This window comes from Lampetra fluviatilis, chromosome 63 (genome assembly GCF_964198595.1).
Source record: "Lampetra fluviatilis chromosome 63, kcLamFluv1.1, whole genome shotgun sequence".
Taxonomy (NCBI): domain Eukaryota; kingdom Metazoa; phylum Chordata; class Hyperoartia; order Petromyzontiformes; family Petromyzontidae; genus Lampetra; species Lampetra fluviatilis.
This window is the reverse complement of record NC_136337.1, coordinates 4,012,948-4,034,356: the sequence shown is the minus strand read 5'-3', so window position 1 is coordinate 4,034,356 and position 21,409 is coordinate 4,012,948. Positions and strand designations below refer to the sequence as shown.

The window sequence follows — 21,409 nt, the reverse complement described above, 5'->3', positions numbered from 1 at the left end:
AGTGAGAGAGTGTGAGATAGAGTGAGCCACAGGGAGAGGAAGGGAGTGTGAGAGTGTGTGGAGAGTGTGAGAGTGTGTGAGACACAGGGAGAGTGAGTGAGAGTGTGTGAGGGTTTGTGAGACACAGGGAGAGGAAGGGAGAGTGTGGGAGAGAGATACAGGGAGAGTGAGTGAGAGTGTGTGAGAGAAAGCGAGCTCCATGGAGACTTTTCGACTTTTAAACAACTTTTATTGCCGCCAGCAGCAACAGCACTGGAGGCGATTCCGATATGAAACACACAAAGTCCCCAGCAACACAAATGAAAATAATCGCTATAAATCCACGTGGTGTGGCGCTAAATGCGCCGCGCACAACATAAAATAAAAGCCACGTGGTGATGGTGGTTGTGGTGGTGGTGGTTGTGGTGGTAGTGGTTGTGGTGGTGGTTGTGGTGGTGGTGGTTGTGGTGGTGGTGGTGGTTGTGGTGGTTGTGGTGGTGGTTGTGGTGGTGGTGGTTGTGGTGGTGGTTGTGGTGGTGGTGGTGGTTGTGGTGGTGGTTGTGGTGGTTGTGGTGGTGGTGGTTGTGGTGGTGGTTGTGGTGGTGGTAGTGGTGGTGTTTGTGGTGGTGGTGGTTGTGGTGGTTGTGGTGGTGGCGGTGGTTGTGGTGGTTGTGGTCATCGCGCGCGCCACGGTGACGAGCGAGCGTTTCAGAAGGTGAACACCACGAGGGTGCCGTCCACGCTGGTACAGAGAGTGAGGGCTTTGCCGCCCCCCCAGGAGGAAGACGCGCTGCACATCACCGGCACGTGTGTGGTACGTGGCGTGCTCCAGCCGGAGCCGCGCCTTGAGCAGGCCCCTTGACCACTGGAAGCACAGAGAGTGTACGGGAGAGAGTGAGAGACTCAGAGTGGGTCAGAGAGTGTAGGGGAGAGAGTGGGAGAGAGTGGGAGAGAGTGCGGGAGAGTGGGAGAGAGAGTGTAGGGGGGAGAGTGTGGGGGAGAGAGTGAGAGACTCAGAGTGGGAGATAGAGTGTAGGGGAGAGTGGGAGAGAGTGAGAGTGGGAGAGAGTGTGGAAGAGTGTGAGAGTGGGAGAGAGAGTGTAGGGGAGAGAGTGTGGGGGAGAGTGGGAGAGCGAGTGAGAGAGACTCAGAGTGGGAGAGAGAGTGTGGGGGAGAGTGGGAGAGCGAGTGAGACTCAGAGTGAGAGAGAGAGTGTGTGTAGGGGAGAGTGGGAGAGCGAGTGAGAGAGACTCAGAGTGAGAGAGAGAGTGTGTAGGGGAGAGTGGGAGAGCGAGTGAGAGAGATTCCGAGTGTGCGAGAGAGTGAGCTAGAGAGAGAGTGGGCGTGAGAGTGAGAGGGTCTGGGCGTGAGAGAGTGTGAGAGAGTGTGGGAGAGAGAGTGAGAGTGCGTAGACCGAGTGGGAGGGAGGATAGAATGTAAGAGCGTGCGTGTGTGTGTGTGAACTAGAAGGGTAAGAGAGTGCGAGAGGGAGGGGGGAGGGAGGCAGTGTTGTAGTAAGACCGAGGCAGAAGCGAGCGCGATGGAGAGAGAGGAGATGGAGAGAGTTGGAGAGGGTGGGGGAAACCATGCCGCGCTGTGATCGTCTAACTCAGAAGCGCCACAAACTCGCAACTCGGAGTACAACAACGGCGGCGACATAACTGGGAGGAAAACCTCACCGCGCGAGGAGGTAGAGGAGGAGGAAGAGGAGGAGGAGGTGGTGGAGGAGGAGGGGACGTTGCATCTGGCCAGAGGATGTAACGAACTGTCGCGGAGGACACTGTCAGGCAGCCGTGGTTGGTGAACCACGGAGGGAAGGGCGCAAGGAAGGGAGCCAAGGGAGGACGACTCGAGGTAGATTCATCATCCACCCAGCAATCATCCCATAACACATCCATCCATCCACTCGCCCATCTATCTGACCATCCATTCACGCAAACTCTCAATCCATCGATTCACTGACCCATCTTTCTATTTGACCATCCATTCACGCAAACTCTCAATCCATCCATCCACTGACCCATCTTTCTATCTGTCCACCCATTCACGCAACTGTCCATCCATCCACTCACCCATCTATCTATCCACCCATTCACACAACCATCCATCCATCCACCGAATATAAATACACATCACTTTGCGCTACCGTTCATCATTCCATCCGTCCATTCCTTGATCCACCCACACGTGCAACAAACCCGTGCTCCTGGATGCTTCCTTCATGTCTCCATCCACCCATAACACCGTCCTTCATTCAGAGATCCATTCATCCTTCATTCCTTCCCAATCACCCCCCCCCACCCCGATCTCCACATCGTCACACTATTGCTTAGAACGCGTGTCGCGGTCCAGTCCACGTTGGGCCGGTCTAACGCAGTGGTTCTTCTTCTACTTAACCTGGGGGTGCACGCTGAACCCCCTGGGGATGTGCTGAGCCCTTTCTGAGGGGCAGCGAGACATGGGCAGAGTTGTTTTAGAAGGTAAATCATCTAAATGAAGCATAGAGCACGTTAGCTACAACTAACCTTGTTTCATCAAACCCTCAATGTGTTTATTAATATTGTACATTGTGTTTACTGTTGAGAACGAAAGGGGTTGCAAGGCTGCAGTAAAGAGTAAAGGACAACTGATCTAGACACACACACGAGAGACACACACACACTATAGACACACACTATAGACACACACACACTATACACACACACACTATAGACACACACTATAGACACACACACACTATACACACACACGAGAGACACACACACACTATACACACACACGAGAGACACACACACACTATAGACACACACTATAGACACACACACACTATACACACACACGAGAGACACACACACACTATACACACACACGAGAGACACACACACACTATAGACACACACTATAGACACACACACACTATACACACACACGAGAGACACACACACACTATACACACACACTATAGACACACACACACTATAGACACACACTATAGACACACACACACTATACACACACACGCTACAGACACACACACACTAGAGACACACACTATAAACACACACATACACTACAGACACACACACTATAGACACACACACTATAGACTCACACATACAGTGTAGACTCACAGACTCACACAGAGACCCACAGACTCACACAGAGACCTATTGACTCACACAGAGACTCATAGATTCACACAGAGACCCATAGACTCACACAGAGACACATAGCCTCACAGAGAGACCCATAGACTCACACAGAGACCCATAGCCTCACAGAGAGGCCCATAGACTCACACAGAGACCCATAGCCTCACAGAGAGGCCCATAGACTCACAGAGAGGCCCATAGACTCACACAGAGACCCATAGCCTCACAGAGAGGCCCATAGACTCACACAGAGACCCATAGCCTCACAGAGAGGCCCATAGACTCACACAGAGACCCATAGCCTCACAGAGAGGCCCATAGACTCACACAGAGACCCATAGCCTCACAGAGAGGCCCATAGACTCACACAGAGACCCATAGACTCACAGAGAGGCCCATAGACTCACACAGAGACCCATAGCCTCACAGAGAGGCCCATAGACTCACACAGAGACCCATAGACTCACAGAGAGGCCCATAGACTCACACAGAGACCCATAGACTCACAGAGAGGCCCATAGACTCACACAGAGAGCTATTTCCTCCGAACTACTTTGTGTCTTTCATTTGTTGTCCTCCCCCCGCACCTCCGATTAGCACAGTTGGCTACGTACGGTGCGAAAGAAGTTCAACGGGCACACAAAGACAATGATCCCCCTCGTATAGCCTGTAGCAGACTGTTGAGGCAAGTGCTGTTAGCGAGTAGCAGCACCTATGAACACACAAAGACAAAGATTCACCGTGTAGCCTGTAGCAGACTATTGGGGCAAGTGCTGTTAGCGAGTAGCAGCAGCTATGAAGGCTACCGGCACTGTGGCACACGAGGGGGTGGGTGGCCAGCACCACGCCCGGCCGCCTTGGGACGAGATCGTAGAGACGAACTCGAGCGAAAGGGAGGGCGATGGGGGAGACTCCCAGAGTGGAAGCAGAAAGGGTTGTGACCTGCAGTGTGGTGGTGGTGGTTGAACACAGTGTGGTGGTGGTGGTTGAACACGGTGTGGTGGTTATGGTGGTTGAACACGGTGTGGTGGTGGTGGTGCGACAGGGATGTCCTCTGGCTCCCACATTATTTAACATCTATTTTGACCACGTAGTTCGTGAGGCCTTCAATAGCTGTACCGGAGGAATTTCCATTTGGTACAGATACAATGGGAGGCTGATCGATGCCCGGGTGCGGTCAAGGGATGGCTCCCAATTGCTCAACCACGTTATGTAGGCCGACGACCTGGTAATTGCGGCTCACTCAGAGGAGGAGTTGGAGGAGCTGCTGCTGAACCTGGAGCTTGCCACTAAGAGGTGGGGTCTTGCCATCAGCCCCAACAAAACTAAGCACCTGCCTGGGTATTTTGTACCATCGGACACTCCACCTTCACAACTGGTGATAGGGCAGTTGTGGAGAGAGTGGAGAGTTTTCCATACCTTGGCAGTGTGTTCATGACCGGCTCCAGTTTAACAGCAGAGGTCTCACTCCGAATCAGTCGAGCGACATCTTTTCATCGGTTGCGTAAGGCTGTGTGGAAGCTACCTGGTCTATCACTCCGCACGAAGCTTCAGGTCTTCTCGGCCATGGTCATTCCCTCCCTTCTCTACGCTTGCGAAACGTGGACCCCTTAATGGAACATCTTCGCCGATTAAAAACATTTAGGCTGGCCTGCTTACGATCCATCCTGGGTTTAACCTGGCTGGATTGTGTGAGGAGATCACAAATCCTTGAAAGACGTGGACAAAGTCCCATCAGTGATCTCCTCCGGCAGGCAAGGCTGCGCTGGCTGGGTCATATAGCCCGCATGCCCAGCCACCGCATGCCTAAACAGCTTTTGTTCGGCCGGATCGAGGGGGCTAAACGGGCGCGCCACGGGCTAGAGAAGAGATGGAGTGATGTGGTACAGGAGGACGTGGAGCTGAGTGGACTTGCCGATGACTGGTACCAGCGGTGTCAAGATCGGCCTCTGTGGAGGAGGCTCGTGAAGGACACTATTGGGCAGTTGGAGGCAGTCGCCCTCGAACAACAATGGAGGGCGGAGGAGCGACGCTTACAACAACGAGCGGAGCGCCGGGTGGCTAAGGCACAGCAAGTTGGGACAGTAGGGGGCACAGGTTATGCATCAGCCAGTCATCTCGGTCATCTCAGTCAGTCGACCCGTGGCACCTGGGTCTGCCCCGTGACCTCCTGCAAGCGGGCATTCGACACTTCACGTGGCCTCAAGGTGCACATAGCCTGGCACAAGCGTCGTGGTGACGTCACCGCCACTTAGTGGAGAAGGCTGTTGTTGTTGGTGGTGGTTGAACACAGTGTGGTGGTGGTTGAACACAGTGTGGTGGTGGTGGTGGCAGGAGCCCTGCTCTCCGATGGAGCGAGTGCGGAGCGAGCCGCTGGCGCCGTGCGGGGCCCCTCCGGGCGGAGCGGCCGCGGCGCCACCTCGGGGCGAGCGGCCCAGGAGCCGGCGCCACTCGGCCCACGTCGCCCGCTTCACCGGGGAGCCGGCGAGCCTCTGCGCCTACGCCGTGCTGGGCACCACTCGACCCCCCAGCCTCTACGGCAGCGAGCCGGCTCCCAGACTGGTCCAGCAGCAGCACCAGCATCAGCAGCAGCAGCACCCACAGCACCAGCAGCAGCAGCACCAACAGCACCAGCAGCAGCAGCATCCACAGCACCAGCAGCAGCACCAGCAGCACCAGCAGCGGCGCAGCTTCGGCAGCGGCAGCGGCTTGCCTTCGCCGGCTCTCGAGTGCGGCTACCTGAGCCCCGCGCCCGCCGGGCACGAGTCCGAACCGGCGCCACCGCCGCCGCCGCTTCTGGGCAGCCCCCGCGGAAGCGTCACCAGCAGCGGTGGCGGCGGCGGCAGCAGCAGCAACCGCACCAGCGGCATCAGCATGGGCTACGACACGCGCTTCCCGAGCGCGCGCTCCTCGCTCGCGAGCAGCGCGTGCTCGCAACTCGCGAGCCCTCGCTCCAGCTACACCGAGCAGCAGCAGCAGCTGCAGCTCGTGCAGCAGGTGCAGCAGTTGCAGAGCCGCTACGGGGCCGGCCTGGACGCCGAGGTGACGCCGAGCCCGCGCGCGAGCGGCAGCTTCGCTCAGCCGCTGCACCAGCAGCTGCTCCTGCAGCAGAAGCACCAGCTGGTGCAGCAGCAGCAGCACCGCGGGACTCCTCCGTTGACGCAGCAACAGCAGCAGCAGCAGGTTTTTCAGCATCACCAACATCAGCAGCAGCAGCTTCAGCATCACCAGCATCAGCAGCAGGAGCCGCCACCGCCACTGCCAGCCAAGAGCTACGCACCGCGGGCATGGGAAGCAGTAGCAGGGAGAGTGGCCCTGCCTCCTCCTCAACCTCACCACCCTCAACCTCACCACCCTCAACCTCACCACCCTCAACCTCACCACCCTCAACCTCACCACCCTCAACCTCACCACCCTCAACCTCACCACCCTCAACCTCACCACCCTCAACCTCACCACCCTCAACCTCACCACCCTCAACCTCACCACCCTCAACCTCACCACCCGGCCCCTCTGGGCACCGCCGTGCCACTGCAGCCGGTCCGTTCGGCCCCCAGCGCGGCGCAGACGTCCACGCGCCTGCCGTGCCTGGCGCTCGACACGGCCGCTGAGAGATGGAGGCCGTCGAGGGCTCACGTGGAGGAGGAGGGGAGGAGGAGGAGCGATGATGTGAACGCTCGAGGAGGAGGAGGTGGTGGTGGTGGAGGTTGCAGCAGCGCGGAGATGAAGCTGGAGGCGCTGACGCTGAGGTTGGAGCAGGAGCTGGAGACGCGGTGCAAGGCGGAGTACTTTGGTGAGTGCGGGGCGGAGAGACGGGAAGGAGTCGTTCCGTTGAGGTCTCGGTCTAGCGGAGCCCTAGGAAACATGGAATGTGGGCCAACGTTGGACGAACGTTGGGCCAACCACCTGCCAACGTTGGACGAACGTTGGGCCAACCACCTGCCAACGTTGGACAGACGTTTGGCCAACGTTGGACCGACGTTGGCATGTGGTTGGCCCAACGTCTGTCCAACGTTGCCATGTTTATTGGACTAGTTTTGTCTCATCCACAGGGTGTTCAACCACCGCACTGCAGGTAACAACAACAACAACACACGCTCACCCACCCACAAGACAAAGATCTCCCGTGTAGCCTTCACACGCTGTTGGGGCAAGTGCTGTTAGTGAGGAGCACCTATGAATGCCGACACGGCACACGAGGGGGCGGGTGGCCAGCACCACGCCCGACCGCCTTTGCCCCCCCAGTGGCGATGTTTACACACCGCACCAGGTACTCATTTGAGGCTGATTCGACCTTGGGGAGACCCAGGACCGGTTCAGAGAATCGTCACCGGTGTTGGCTGCGAGCGGGAATCGAACTCGGGTCGCCGGGATCGAAGCGCAGCGTAGCGCTAACCGTTGCGCCACCGCTCCCACCCACCCACCTGCTCACCCGCTCACTCACCACACTCACCTCGCTCGATCCCTGAAGCATGTTCACCGCTCGTCGTCTAACAACTGTCGCGATCGTGCTGATTGTTGCTGGCCGCTCGACGTTTCCATGGTCCGTGCTCAGCAGCCGTGATTTATAGAAAATATATAAATGTATATATGGCAAAGCCGTAGCCATGGAGTCAACATTGGGGGGGACCAAATTTTCCAGGGGGTCTGGGGGTCCCAACCGAGAAAAATAATCTAAATTTAAAAACTCATTTCCTGCCTAAAATATTTTAAAATTCACTAACACATGGGATGGACTGTTGATTTATGTTTTACAATAATGTCGAATAGTGTATTGTATTACATTGATCTCTTTTAACTTTTTTTACATTTCTTGAATAATTGTATGTAATGGCACAATCATATTAACAGAAATCTATGCATTGATTTAGAAGTCCAGATATTGTGGCCAAGTTTTAGAAAATTGTTGTTTTTATTTACATAGCATAGCAAAACATTTTTATAGCAATATATTTGTGGGGGGACATTTTGGGCATATTTGAATATTGGGGGGATGTGTCCCCCCCCCAGTATATATTATAATTACGGCCTTGATCTATGGAGAGGCGCATGCTGGGAATCATACTGAGAGGCAGAAATGTACGGTACGTATGCGCTCCGATGTAGCTTCCAGTTGATTGGCCGTCATCTACTTCAAAGAGGCAAAGATCCCCCGTATAGCCTCAACAGACTGTTGGGGGCAAGTGCTGTTCGTGAGCAGCACCTACGCACGCATGCATGTTGGACTTCTTTCGCACCGCAACGTAGCCAACCGTGGCACGCGAGTGGGATGGTTGGCCGGCACCACACACGCCCGCCCGACCGCCTTTGTCTCTCACCTTACAACAACAACGACAACCGACATTCGCCGCGAAGTGGCGGTGACGTAACCACGGCGCTTGTGCCAGGCTACGTGCACGTTGAGGCCAACACGTGAAGTGTCGAACGCCCGCCGGCAGCAGGATGTCACGGGGGTCAGACCCAGGTGGTGCCACAGGTCGACTGACTGAGACGACTGAGATGACTGGCTGATGCACCACCTGTGCCCCCTACTGTGCCAACTTGCTGTGCTTTAACCACCCGGCGCCCCGCTCGTACAAACACACGTACACACACCCGTACACACACACGTACACACCCACGTACACACACACGTACACACGTACACACGTACAAACACACGTACACACACCCACGTACACACACACGTACAAACACACGTACACACGTACAAACACACGTACACACACCCACGTACACACACACGTACAAACACACGTACACACGTACAAACACACGTACACACACCCGTACACACACGCGTACACACACACATACAAACGCACGTACACACGTACACACCCACGTACACACACACGTACAAACGCACGTACACACGTACAAACACACGTACAAACACACGTACGCCCGCCGGCAGCAGGAGGTCACGGGGGTCAGACCCAGGTGGTGCCACGGGTCGACTGACTGAGATGACTGCTCGATGCACCACTTGTGCCCTCACCTTACAAGCCCGCCCCCCTCACACCCCCCCACCCCTCCCCCCACCAGGCATGTGCGTCAAGTGTAACGCGGGGGTGTACGGTGCGGGTCAAGCGTGCCAGGCCATGGACGGACTCTATCACACCTCCTGCTTCACCTGCTTCTCGTGCGGTGAGTTGCGGGCGGGCGAGCGGGCGGGAGAGCGAGCGCAGGGGGTGTAGGCGGAGTTGGACTCCTAAATTTGGGGGGCATGGGGGTCGCTTTGTCTCACATTAGAAATCGCTGGTGCGTGTAATTAACGCATTTATTGTTTTATCTTAATTGTAAACTACTGAAACTAAACGAATTAAGGTGTCCAGTATGGCTGCCCCCCTCGTGCCCCCCCCCACCGCCCATGGGGCAATCACGGGGACACCACTCGGGGGGTCCAATGGGCACGTGGGGGAGGGGGGTCTCTACAGGACAGCAGCGGAGAAGGCTGCATGGCTCCAAGCGATGGTCACCGGCGATCTTCTCAGCCTCCTGGCCGAGTGGACCGGGAGTTCCACCGTGGTGCGGTGACTCGAGGGGCGGTGTTTTCTCAGCCGCGACTAGGCTCTGCCTCGGTCCTCTTAACGGCTCGGGCTCAGCGCAGCCTTGAGCAGCTCAGCAGCCTCCGAAGACGCGAGAGCGAGCGGGCGTAGGGCCGGGTTGAGGTTCTTGTAGGCGCTAGGTGCTTCTGTTTCGTAGGCCTTCAGCGATAACCTTCGACGGTCGGTGCCGCTGCTGCTGCCCCGTGTCGCTACTTGCGCCGCTTGTCGGCCGCTTGTTTCGAATTGTGAAGGGGAGCGTTCTCTTTTCGAAGCTGATTTAGCAAACAAAAGCTGTCTCCGATCAACCATAGGCCAACGACGCCTAGTCTTCCCTTGCACTAACCCCCTATTGAGAATAAGATCGTGCAAAAAAACACCATGTGGAGATGTTACTGCTAATTTTGCAATGGAAAAGTCTCTAAAAGTTCATCTCCGGTGTTAGTTTATCTCGCTTGACATTGACATGATTCTGCCCCTTTGTATATGCACCGTGCACCATCCTTGCTATATAAATATATTTATTCAAGAAGATAGCTTGGTTACATTTTTTTTCATCGTACAAACAAAAAAGACGTGGTCAACATTTGTTTTCGTAGGCCCTTTAGTTTTCGTAAGCCCCTTGGGCACAGTGACTACTGTGCCCTATTGGATATTACGGCCTTGAGCAGAGCCGGATGATCCTCGTAGCAAAAGTAGCTACAAACGCTACGGGCGCCGCACTTGCAAGGGCCCCGCGCTAAATGCTTTCAAGCTATTGTTTCCGGTTCAGTGATTGTGCACTTGCTCTATTACTATAGTACTATACCGCCTTCGACTTTTACGAACGACTGGGTGTTTAAGGTTAGCGATTAGTCGTATTATCTGGCTGTATAGCAAATGCAAAAATACAATTACTTTACTGTGCAAGTCATAAATTTGTGTTTTAATACGAAGTTGGACTTATCACCTGGAAATGTATAGCAGCAGGCAAATACTCTAAACGCGTGATGTTGATTTTAAATATGGGAGGAAAAATCCACACGACCACGGGGAGAGAAAGATGCAAACTCCGCATATACAGCAGCAGGCGTCATGGTCTGGATCGAACCCACGACCTCCTGTATACCAGGCGAGGGAGTTAACATCTCCTAGCCACCAGGAAAGTCAAAGGAACCAGGCTGGGTTGGCTCAGCGGTAACGAGCGAGCGGCTCTCGATGCGAAGGTTGCGAGTTCAACTCCTGGCTGGGGGAGTTGACTCAGCCCATCATCCATCCTGGGCCGGTAAAATTAGTACCACTTTGTGAGGGATTGATCTGTGGTTGAACTACATCAAGATTGAACTGCATTCAAATTGGACTACATTAAGATTGAACTACATTAAGATTGAACTTCATACAAAATGGACTACATTAAGATTTAATTACATTCAAATTGGACTACATTAAGATTGGACTACATTAAGATTGAACTACATTCAAATTGGACTACATTAAGATTGAACTAGATTAAGATTGAATTACATTCAAATTGGACTACATTAACATTGAACTACATTAAGATTGAATTACATTCAAATTGGACAACATTAAGATTGAACTACATTAAGATTTAATTACATTCAAATTGTATTAAATTAAGATTGAACTACATTAAGATTGAAGTACATTCAAATTGGACTACATTAAGATTGGACTACATTAAGATTGAACTACATAAAAATTGAACTACACTCAAATTTAACGACATTAAGACTGAACTACGTTCAAATTGAACGACATTACATTTTTACAGCATTCAAATGGTCTGAATGGTCGTTTGAAATCGTAAAAAAAAAGCCCAGGAGCCACCGGGGGGGGGGGGGGAGGCCTTGACCGGTAGGAAACCACCCCGAAACTTCCACTGCGTGGCATGCTGCTGCTGCTGCTCCCTCTGCGGGAACACGTGGACTGAGAGGAGGGTGGGTGGGTCTCTGTGGGGAGCAGGAGTAGGGGGTGTGGCGCCACCTCCTGTTGAGTAGCCGCACTGCGACAAGTGGGCTTCGTAGAGGCTGCACGTCGTGCGCGGAGACTCAACAAACCTTGTGGGGAAAAGTTGCTATAAACGAGCAGCAACTCCAAGACTTTTGACTTTTAAACAACTTTTATTGCCGCCAGCAGCAATTGCACTGGAGGCGATTTCGATATGAAATACACAAAGTCACCGGCAACACAAATGCGCCGCGCACAATAAAAAAAAAAGCCACGTGGTTGTGATGTCATCGCGCACGCCACGGTGACGAGCGAGCGCTTCAGAAGGTGAACACCACGAGGGTGCCGTCCACGCTGGTACAGAGAGGGGCTTGTCCGGCTCCCCAGCGTTTGAAGAAGACGCGCTGCACATCACCGACGTGTGTGTGGTACATGGCGTGCTCCAGCCGGAGCCGCGCCTTGAGCAGGCCTCTGAACACTGGAAGCTCCACAGAGCAGCCGGCAGTAACTCCAAGAAGGCCGCCGACACGGCACACGAAGGGGGTTGATGGCCAACACCACGCCCGGCCGCCTTTGTCTCCCCAGTGCTCGATGTTTACAACACAGCAGCAGTTACACATTTGAGGCTGAGTCGACCTAGGGGTGGCCCAGGCACCAGCCGTGAGCGGGAATCGAACTCTGTGGGTCGGGTTCGTGGCGCAGCGCGATAACCGCTACACTACCGCTTCCCGTAAACACACGTACACACACACGTACACACACACGAACACACACACGTACACACACACGTACACACACACGAACACACACACGTACACACACACGTACACACACACGTACACACACACGTACACACACACGTACACACACACGTACACACACACGTACACACACACGTACACACACACGTACACACACACGTACACACACACGTACACACATACGTACACACACACGTACACACATACGTACACACACACGTACACACACACGTACACACACACGTACACACACACGTACACACATACGTACACACACACGTACACACATACGTACACACATACGTACACACACACGTACACACACACGTACACACACACGTACACACACACGTACACACACACGTACACACACACGTACACACACACGTACACACAGATACACACACACGTACACACATACGTACACACATACGTATACACACACGTACACACACACGTACACACATACTTATACACACACACGTACACACACACGTACACACAGGTACACACACACGTACACACACACGTACACACACACGTACACACACACGTACACACATACGTACACACAGGTACACACACACGTACACACACACGTACACACACACGTACACACATACTTATACACAGATACACACACACGTACACACATACGTACACACAGATACACACACACGTACACACATACGTATACACAGATACACACACACGTACACACATACGTACACACATACGTACACACATACGTACACACATACGTACACACATACGTATACACAGATACACACATACGTACACACATACGTATACACAGATACACACACACGTACACACATACGTACACACAGGTACACACACACGTACACACACACACGTACACACATACGTATACACAGATACACACATACGTACACACACACGTACACACAGATACACACATACGTACACACACACGTACACACAGATACACACATACGTACACACATACGAATACACAGATACACACATACGTACACACATACGTACACACAGATACACACACACGTACACACACACGTACACACAGATACACACACACGTACACACACACGTACACACAGATACACACATACGTACACACACACGTACACACATATACACACACACGTACACACATACGTACACACATACGTACACACAGATACACACACACGTACACACATACGTATACACAGATACACACACACGTACACACACACGTACACACAGATACACACACACGTACACACACACGTACACACAGATACACACATACGTACACACATACGTATACACATACGTACACACAGATACACACATACGTACACACATACGTATACACATATACACACATACGTACACACATACGTATACACAGATACACACATACGTACACACATACGTATACACATATACACACACACGTACACACATACGTATACACATATACACACATACGTACACACATACGTATACACAGGTACAACAACAACCGCCATTCGCCACTAAGTGGCGGTGACGTCACCACGACGCTTGTGCCAGGCTAGGTGCACCTTGAGGCCACGTCAAGTGTCGAACGCCCGCTGGCAGGTCACGGGGCAGACCCAGGTGCCACGGGTCGACTGACTGAGATGACCGAGATGACTGGCTGATGCACCACCTATGCCCCCTACTGTGCCAACTTGCTGTGCTTTAGCCACCTGGTGCTCCGCTCGTACATACACACACACACACACGTTCACACACACGTACACACACGCGTACACACGTACAAACACACGTACACACACACACGTACAAACACACGCACACACACGCGTACACGCGTACACACACACGTACACAGACGTACACACACACGTACAAACACACGTACACACGCACACACACACACGTACACACGTACACACACGCAGACGCGTACCCGAGGCAGCAAACATCTCCGCGGTGCAAGGCGCTGTCCATCGAGGATGGCATCATCGATGATTTCGTGCGCAATCCACGCGTCGTATCGCGCGCGTGCGCGTATACGATGGCAGTGCCGGATTAAGCGAGTGCGGGGCCTTTAGCATGATGTTATAAAGGGGACCTTGATCCAAAAAAAACCACACACATAAATATTAAAACGCACATTTTTTTTACTCGCACAGTAAAGTAATTGTATTTTTGCATTTGCTATACAGCCAGATAATACGACAAATCGCTAACCTTAAACACCCAGTCGTTCGTAAAAGTCGAAGGCGGTATAGTAATAGAGCAAGTGCAGATTCACCGAAACGAAATTGGTAGCTTGAAAGCATTTAGCGCGGGGCCCTTGAAAGTGCGGGGCCCGTCGGATTTGTAGCCAATGTTGCTACTAGGATCGTCCGGCAATGAACGATAGATGTAGATTATACCAGTGGAGAGTTGTTTAGTTTGTTATCCTTTCCCCACTGCACCTCCGATAAGCACGGTTGGCTCCGTACGGTGCGAAAGAGGTTCAACATACATAGACACACACAGATATCTATAGACTCACACAGATATCCATAGACTCACACAGACACCCATAAACTCACACAGAGACCCATAGACTCTCACAGACATCTATAGACTCACACAGACACCCATATACTCACACAAAGACCCCCAGACTCACACAGAACCCCATAGACTCACACAGAGACCCATAGACTCACACGGAGACCCATAGACTCGCACAGAGACACGTAGACTCACACAAAGACCCACATACTCACACAGAGGCCCATAGACTCACACAGAGATCCATAGACTCACACAGAGACCCACAGACTCACACAAAGACCCACAGACTCACACAGAGACCCATAGACTCACACAGAGACCCATAGACTCACACAAAGACCCACAGACTCACACAGAGACCCATAGACTCACACAGAGACACAGTCTCACACAGAGACCCATAGACTCACACAGAGACACAGTCACACACATAGACCCATAGACTCACACAGAGACCCATAGACTCACACAGAGACCCATTTCTTTAGAACTTATTTTGTGATTAGTTTGTCCTTCCCCCGCGCCTCTAATTAGCACGGTTGGCGACGTATGGTGCAAACGAAGTTCAACATGCTTGCAAGGCGTATACACAGTTCATAAACACGGTTGCGTGTGCGTGTGAATCCCACAGGACGTGCCCTGCGAGGGAAGGCGTTTTACAGCGTGCACGGCCGGGCGTACTGCGAGGAAGACTACCTGGTAAGGGCAGCCACCGCCTGTGTCCCAGTAAACGTGCCAATGTTGGGCCGACGTTGGCACATGGTTAAAACCAATGGGCGAACGTTGGGCCAACGTTGGTCGTAACGTCCCATGTTTACCGGATCCTCCCCATCCCCCTGGCTTCCCCAAGCACCTGCAGGGTCGAGTAGATATTTGGGCGAGATGTTAACTACCTCGCCTGCTGTAAAGGAGGTCGTGGGTTCGATCCCGACCCTGATGCCTGCTGCTGTATGTTTGGAGTTTGCGTGTCTCTCTCCCTCTTCATCATCACGGTGGCTAGGAGATGTTAACTACCTCGCCTGCTGTAAAGGAGGTCGTGGGTTCGATCCCGACCCTGACACTTGCTATATATCCTGACGCCTGTTGTATATATTTTGAGTTTGTGTGTCTCTCTCATCATATCACGGTGGCGAGATGTTTACAGAAGCGACCTGGATATCACAAACGAAAGCCCAACGAAGTGGCTTATCCTCCGGTTTTTCCCTCCACATTTTACAATCTACTTCGCCTGGTGTGCAGGAGGGCGTGCGTTCGATTCCGACCCTTGACACCTATTGTATATTTGGAGTTTGTGTGTCTGTCTCGTTCATTATCATCATGATGGTGGCGAAATGTTAGCTGCCTCGCCTGGTATGCAGGAAGTCGTGGGTTCGATCCCGACCCTGACGCCTGCTGTACATTTGGAGTACACTACTGGTGTTTACACACCAGTAGTGTACACACCGGTGTGTACACTACTGGTGTGTACCACTAGACACACTGACGCACACCAGTGTGTACACTACTGGTGTGTACACTACTGGTGTGTACCACTAGACACACTGACGCACACTGGTGTGTACACTACTGGTGTGTACCACTAGACACACTGACGCACACTGGTGTGTACACTACTGGTGTGCACCACTAGACACACTGACGCACACTGGTGTGTACACTACTGGTGTGCACCACTAGACACACTGACGCACGCCGGCGGCCACTAGCCCCAGCGTGTCGTTGCCGTGTCTCCGCGTCGTCGCGGCGTCCCTACGTCATGGTTTGACTCCGCCCCCCTCGCCCTGCCCCGCCCCTCTGACCGAGCGCCTGCCGCGTGCCTCCCACTCCACGCAGTACTCGGGCTTCCAGCAGTCGGCGGAGAAGTGCTTCGTGTGCGGACACCTCGTCATGGAGATGGTGAGCATTGGGTCGGGGGGTGGGGGGCCAGGTGTGTGAGGGGGGGTGGGGAGCGGTGGCGCAGCGGTTAGCGCGCTTCGCTACGAACCAACCGGCGACCCCGAGTTCGATTCCCGCTCACGGCCAATGCCGGTGACGATTAATGATATTATCTGAACCCGTCCTGGGCCTCGCCCTAGGTCGACTCGGCCACAAATGAGTACCCCGGTGTGCGGTGTGTAGTAAACATCGCCGGCGGGGAGACAAAGGCGGCCGGGCGTGGCGCTGTCCACCCCACCCCCTCGTGCGCCGTGCCGGCCTTCATGGATCTTCGCGTTGTGTGTGCCAGTCTGTGGATCGGACTGTTCATGAGCGCTTGTGTTGCGTGTGTGTCGCTAGTGTATTGCGCGAGCGTAACTGCGGGTCATGCCGCGCGTCGTTCGGCACCCATGTCCGATGTTTTGCCCCCCCCCCCCAATCGAATGCCCGCGTGGCCCTCGCAGATCCTGCAGGCGCTGGGCCGGGCCTACCACCCGGGCTGCTTCCGCTGCGTCGTGTGCAACGAGTGCCTGGACGGCGTTCCCTTCACCGTCGACGTCGCCAACAAGATCTACTGCGTGCGGGACTACCACCGGTACCGGCCCGCACTACCACCGGTACCCACACTACCACCGGTACCGGCCCGCACTACCACCGGTACCCACACTACCACCGGTACCCACACTACCACCGGTACCCACACTACCACCGGTACCGGCCTGCACTACCACCGGTACCCACACTACCACTGGTACCTACACTACCGCCGGTACCGACCCACACTACCACTGGTACCCACACTACCACCGGTACCCACACTACCACCGGTACCGGCCTGCACTACCACTGGTCCCCCCACACTACCACTGGTACCTACACTACCGCCGGTACCCACACTACCACCGGTACCCACACTACCACCGGTACCGGCCTGCACTACCACCGGTCCCCCCACACTACCACTGGTACCTACACTACCGCCGGTACCCACACTACCACCGGTACCCACACTACCACCGGTACCGGCCTGCACTACCACCGGTCCCCCCACACTACCACTGGTACCTACACTACCGCCGGTACCCACACTACCACCGGTACCGACCCACACTACCATCGGTACCGACACTACCACTGGTACCCACACTACCACCGGTACCGGCCTGCACTACCACCGGTCCCCCCACACTACCACCGGTACCTACACTACCACTGGTACCCACACTACCGCCGGTACCGACCCACACTACCATCGGTACCGACACTACCACTGGTACCCACACTACCACCGGTACCCGCACTACCACCGGTACCCGCACTACCACCGGTACCCACACTACCACCAGTACCGACACTACCACTGGTACCCACACTACCACTGGTACCCACACTACCACCGGTACCCACACTACCACCGGTACCGACACTACCACTGGTACCCACACTACCACCGGTACCGACCCACACTAGCACCGGTACCCACACTAGCACCGGTACCCACACTACCCCCGGTGCCAGCTCGCACTACCACCACCTATGTACACTAACACCACTAGTAACGTCTTCCATTACACCACTGGAACCAGCATGCCCTATCGAAGACAAAGATCCCCCGTATAGCCTTGCACAGAATATAGGGGCACAGTGCTGTTAGGGAGGGCCTATGAAGTCTGCCACGGCACACGAGGGGGTGGGTGGCCAGCACCGCATCCGGCCACCTTTGTCTCCCCGGTGGTGAAATTTACACACCGTACTGGGTACTCCTTTTAGGCTGAGTCAACCTAGGGGAGGCCCATGACCGGTTAAAATAATCGTCACCGGTGTTGGCCGTGAGCGGGAATCGAACTCGGGTCACCAGATTTATAGCGCAGCGTGCTAACCACTACACCTACGCTCTCCAAAGCATGCACTACCAAAAACAAAGACCCCCCCCGCCCCCCCCGAATAGCCTTAACAAACTTTTGGGGAAAGTGCTGTTAGGGATCACCAATGAAGGCCGGCACGACACACGAGGGTGTGGGTAGATGGCCGGCACCACGGCCGCATGCGCTACCCCAAACACCGGCCAGGGAGCGCGCTGGAGAGGCCATCCCACCGTGGAGATGGAGCGACGAAACCAGCCGGTGGGCTGAGTCCTCGACGCGGATTGTTGCATTGCCGAGACTGTGAGACGCTGCCCGGCTCGACGTGGCCCGGCGAGGCCCGGCGAGGCCCAGCGAGGCCCAGCGAGGCCTGCGTCCAGCAGTGGATAGATCACGGCCGAGCGTGACGATGACGACGAACAACATCTGCTGCTGCTGCTGCCGCTTCCTGCCCCTGTTGTCCCAACAGGGCCTTCGCCCCTAAGTGTGCGGCCTGCGGCGGGCCCATCCTCCCCGCTCAGGTGAGATCCACCGCACTCATCGCTCGCCGCTCACGGCTTGGCACTCACCGCTCACTGCTCACCACTCACCGCACCATGCTCACCGCTCATGGCTTGGCACTCACCGCTCACCACTCACCACTCACCGCACCACGCTCACCGCTCATGGCTTGGCACTCACCGCTCACCACTCACCGCACCACGCTCACCGCTCATGGCTTGGCACTCACCGCTCACTGCTCACCACTCACCGCACCGCACTCACCGCTCATGGCTTGGCACTCACCGCTCACCACTCACCGCACCACGCTCACCGCTCATGGCTTGGCACTCACCGCTCGCCGCTCACCACTCGCCGCTCACCACACCCACCGCTCACGGATTGGCACTCACCAATTACCGCTCGCCGCTCACCGCGCCCACCACACTCACATGTGCGCAGCACCAGCCACCGTAGCTGCTGCTGCAGCTCGCTATCGGCACTTGCCCCGACAGACAGTCTGTTGAGGCTACACGGCAAGGCACAGGGGGTGAATCTTTGTCTTTGCGCGTCCAGGGCACGGAGGAGACGATCCGGGTGGTGTCCATGGACAGAGACTACCACGTGGAGTGCTACCACTGCGAGGTGAGAGAGCTCCTCACCTCGAGTTAGATTTATTAATTTATTATTAACAATGAGCAGAGCGTCCGGGTGGCTAAAAGCACAAGTGTCTCCCGTTGTGTTTCTGTCTCCTCGCTCGCCCTTTCACTCTTTTCTTCATCTCAGAGTCCAAGGAAAGTCCACATCGGGTCAATCACTGTTTGAGTTCCCACACAGCGATCTTTAGCCGTCAATGCGCGATGCCCTGAGCTCGCTCTCCTGTCGGGATTTGACCTCGTGACCTGCCGATTGGGAGTTTAGCGAGTTTGAGTTAAACTATAAACTAGTTTTTATTTTACCAGGGTAAGGCCCCACTGAGCTATACAGCTCTTTTTCAGAAGCGATATGGCTATCACAAATGATAGCTCAAGGAAGTGGATTATCACGTGGAAATTTCTATCAGCCAAATACTCTGAACGCGTGATGTTGATTCTAAATGTGGATGGAAAAACGGGAAGACCCAGAGAAAAATCCACGTGACCACGGGAAATATACAACAGGTGTCAGGGTCGCGATCGAACCCACAACCTCCTGTATACCAGGCGAGGTAGTTAACATCTCCTAGCCACCGTGATGATGATTATGATGATGATAGACAGAGAGAGAGAGAAACGCAAACTCCAAATTTACAGCAGGCGTAGGGATCGAACCCACAAACTCCTGTAGACCAGGCGAGGGAGTTAACATCTCCTAGCCAGCACGGCGCCCCTCGCGGATCCCGTTGCCTGCCACCGCCTCTCCCGCATCTCCGACCCCGTGACCCCCACGTACCCCACACCCCCTAACTCAACGCCCCCCACCCCTCACCGACCTCCTAACCCCCAACCCCCTCCCCCCACCACCCAGGACTGCGGGCTGCCACTCAACGACGGCTCCACCCGGCGCTGCTACCCCCTGGCGGGACACCTCCTGTGCCACCCGTGCCACGTGCGGCGCTTGCAGCAGCAGCAGCTGGTGGTGGTGATGCCGGGCAGCGCCGACGGCACCGCACGGCTCGCGCCGAGACTGCACCTTCCCGCCACCGAGTTCTGAAGTCCCGTAGCGACCGTTCACTAAGATCCACCACCCCCCACCCCAACCTCCCCCTACCCCACCACCCCCTACCCCACCACCCCCCACCCCACCACCCCCCACCCCACCACCCCCTACCCCACCACCCCCCACCCCACCACCCCCCACCCCACCACCCCCTACCCCACCACCCCCTACCCCACCACCCCCTACCCCACCACCCCACCACCCCCCACCCCACCACCCCCCACCCCACCACCCCCTACCCCACCACCCCCTACCCCACCACCCCCTACCCCACCACCCCCTACCCCACCACCCCCTACCCCACCACCCCCTACCCCACCACCCCACCACCCCCCACCCCACCACCCCCCACCCCACCACCCCCTACCCACCAACCCACCACCCCCCACCCCACCACCCCCCACCCCACCACCCCCTACCCCACCACCCCCTACCCCACCAACCCCTACCCCACCACCCCCCACCCCACCACCCCCTACCCCACCACCCCCTACCCCACCACCCCCTACCCCATCACC

The 21,409-nt window shown here is 55.1% G+C and overlaps 1 protein-coding gene across 1 annotated transcript; it reads left to right on the top strand.

Moving 5' to 3' along the window:
* Window positions 1-1,206: 1,206 nt before the first annotated feature.
* Window positions 1,207-20,962, top strand: LOC144951580 (uncharacterized). Its single transcript, XM_078881852.1, has 9 exons — window positions 1,207-1,833; window positions 5,466-6,924; window positions 9,180-9,281; window positions 15,569-15,636; window positions 16,771-16,833; window positions 17,316-17,446; window positions 19,183-19,234; window positions 19,770-19,838; window positions 20,700-20,962. Exons 2-9 carry the CDS (start codon window positions 5,481-5,483, stop codon window positions 20,883-20,885), a joined length of 2,115 nt encoding a protein of 704 aa, XP_078737978.1. The 5' UTR covers window positions 1,207-1,833; window positions 5,466-5,480; the 3' UTR covers window positions 20,886-20,962.
* Window positions 20,963-21,409: the final 447 nt, after the last annotated feature.

Coding starts and splice junctions, on each gene's coding strand:
- LOC144951580 (XM_078881852.1), top strand. CDS start 5,481: ATGGAGCGAGTGCGGAGCGAGCCGCTGGCGCCGTGCGGGGCCCCTCCG. Junction 16,834..17,315: donor GACACCTCGTCATGGAGATG/GTGAGCATTGGG, acceptor TGGCCCTCGCAG/ATCCTGCAGGCGCTGGGCCG. Junction 19,235..19,769: donor GGCCCATCCTCCCCGCTCAG/GTGAGATCCACC, acceptor TTGCGCGTCCAG/GGCACGGAGGAGACGATCCG.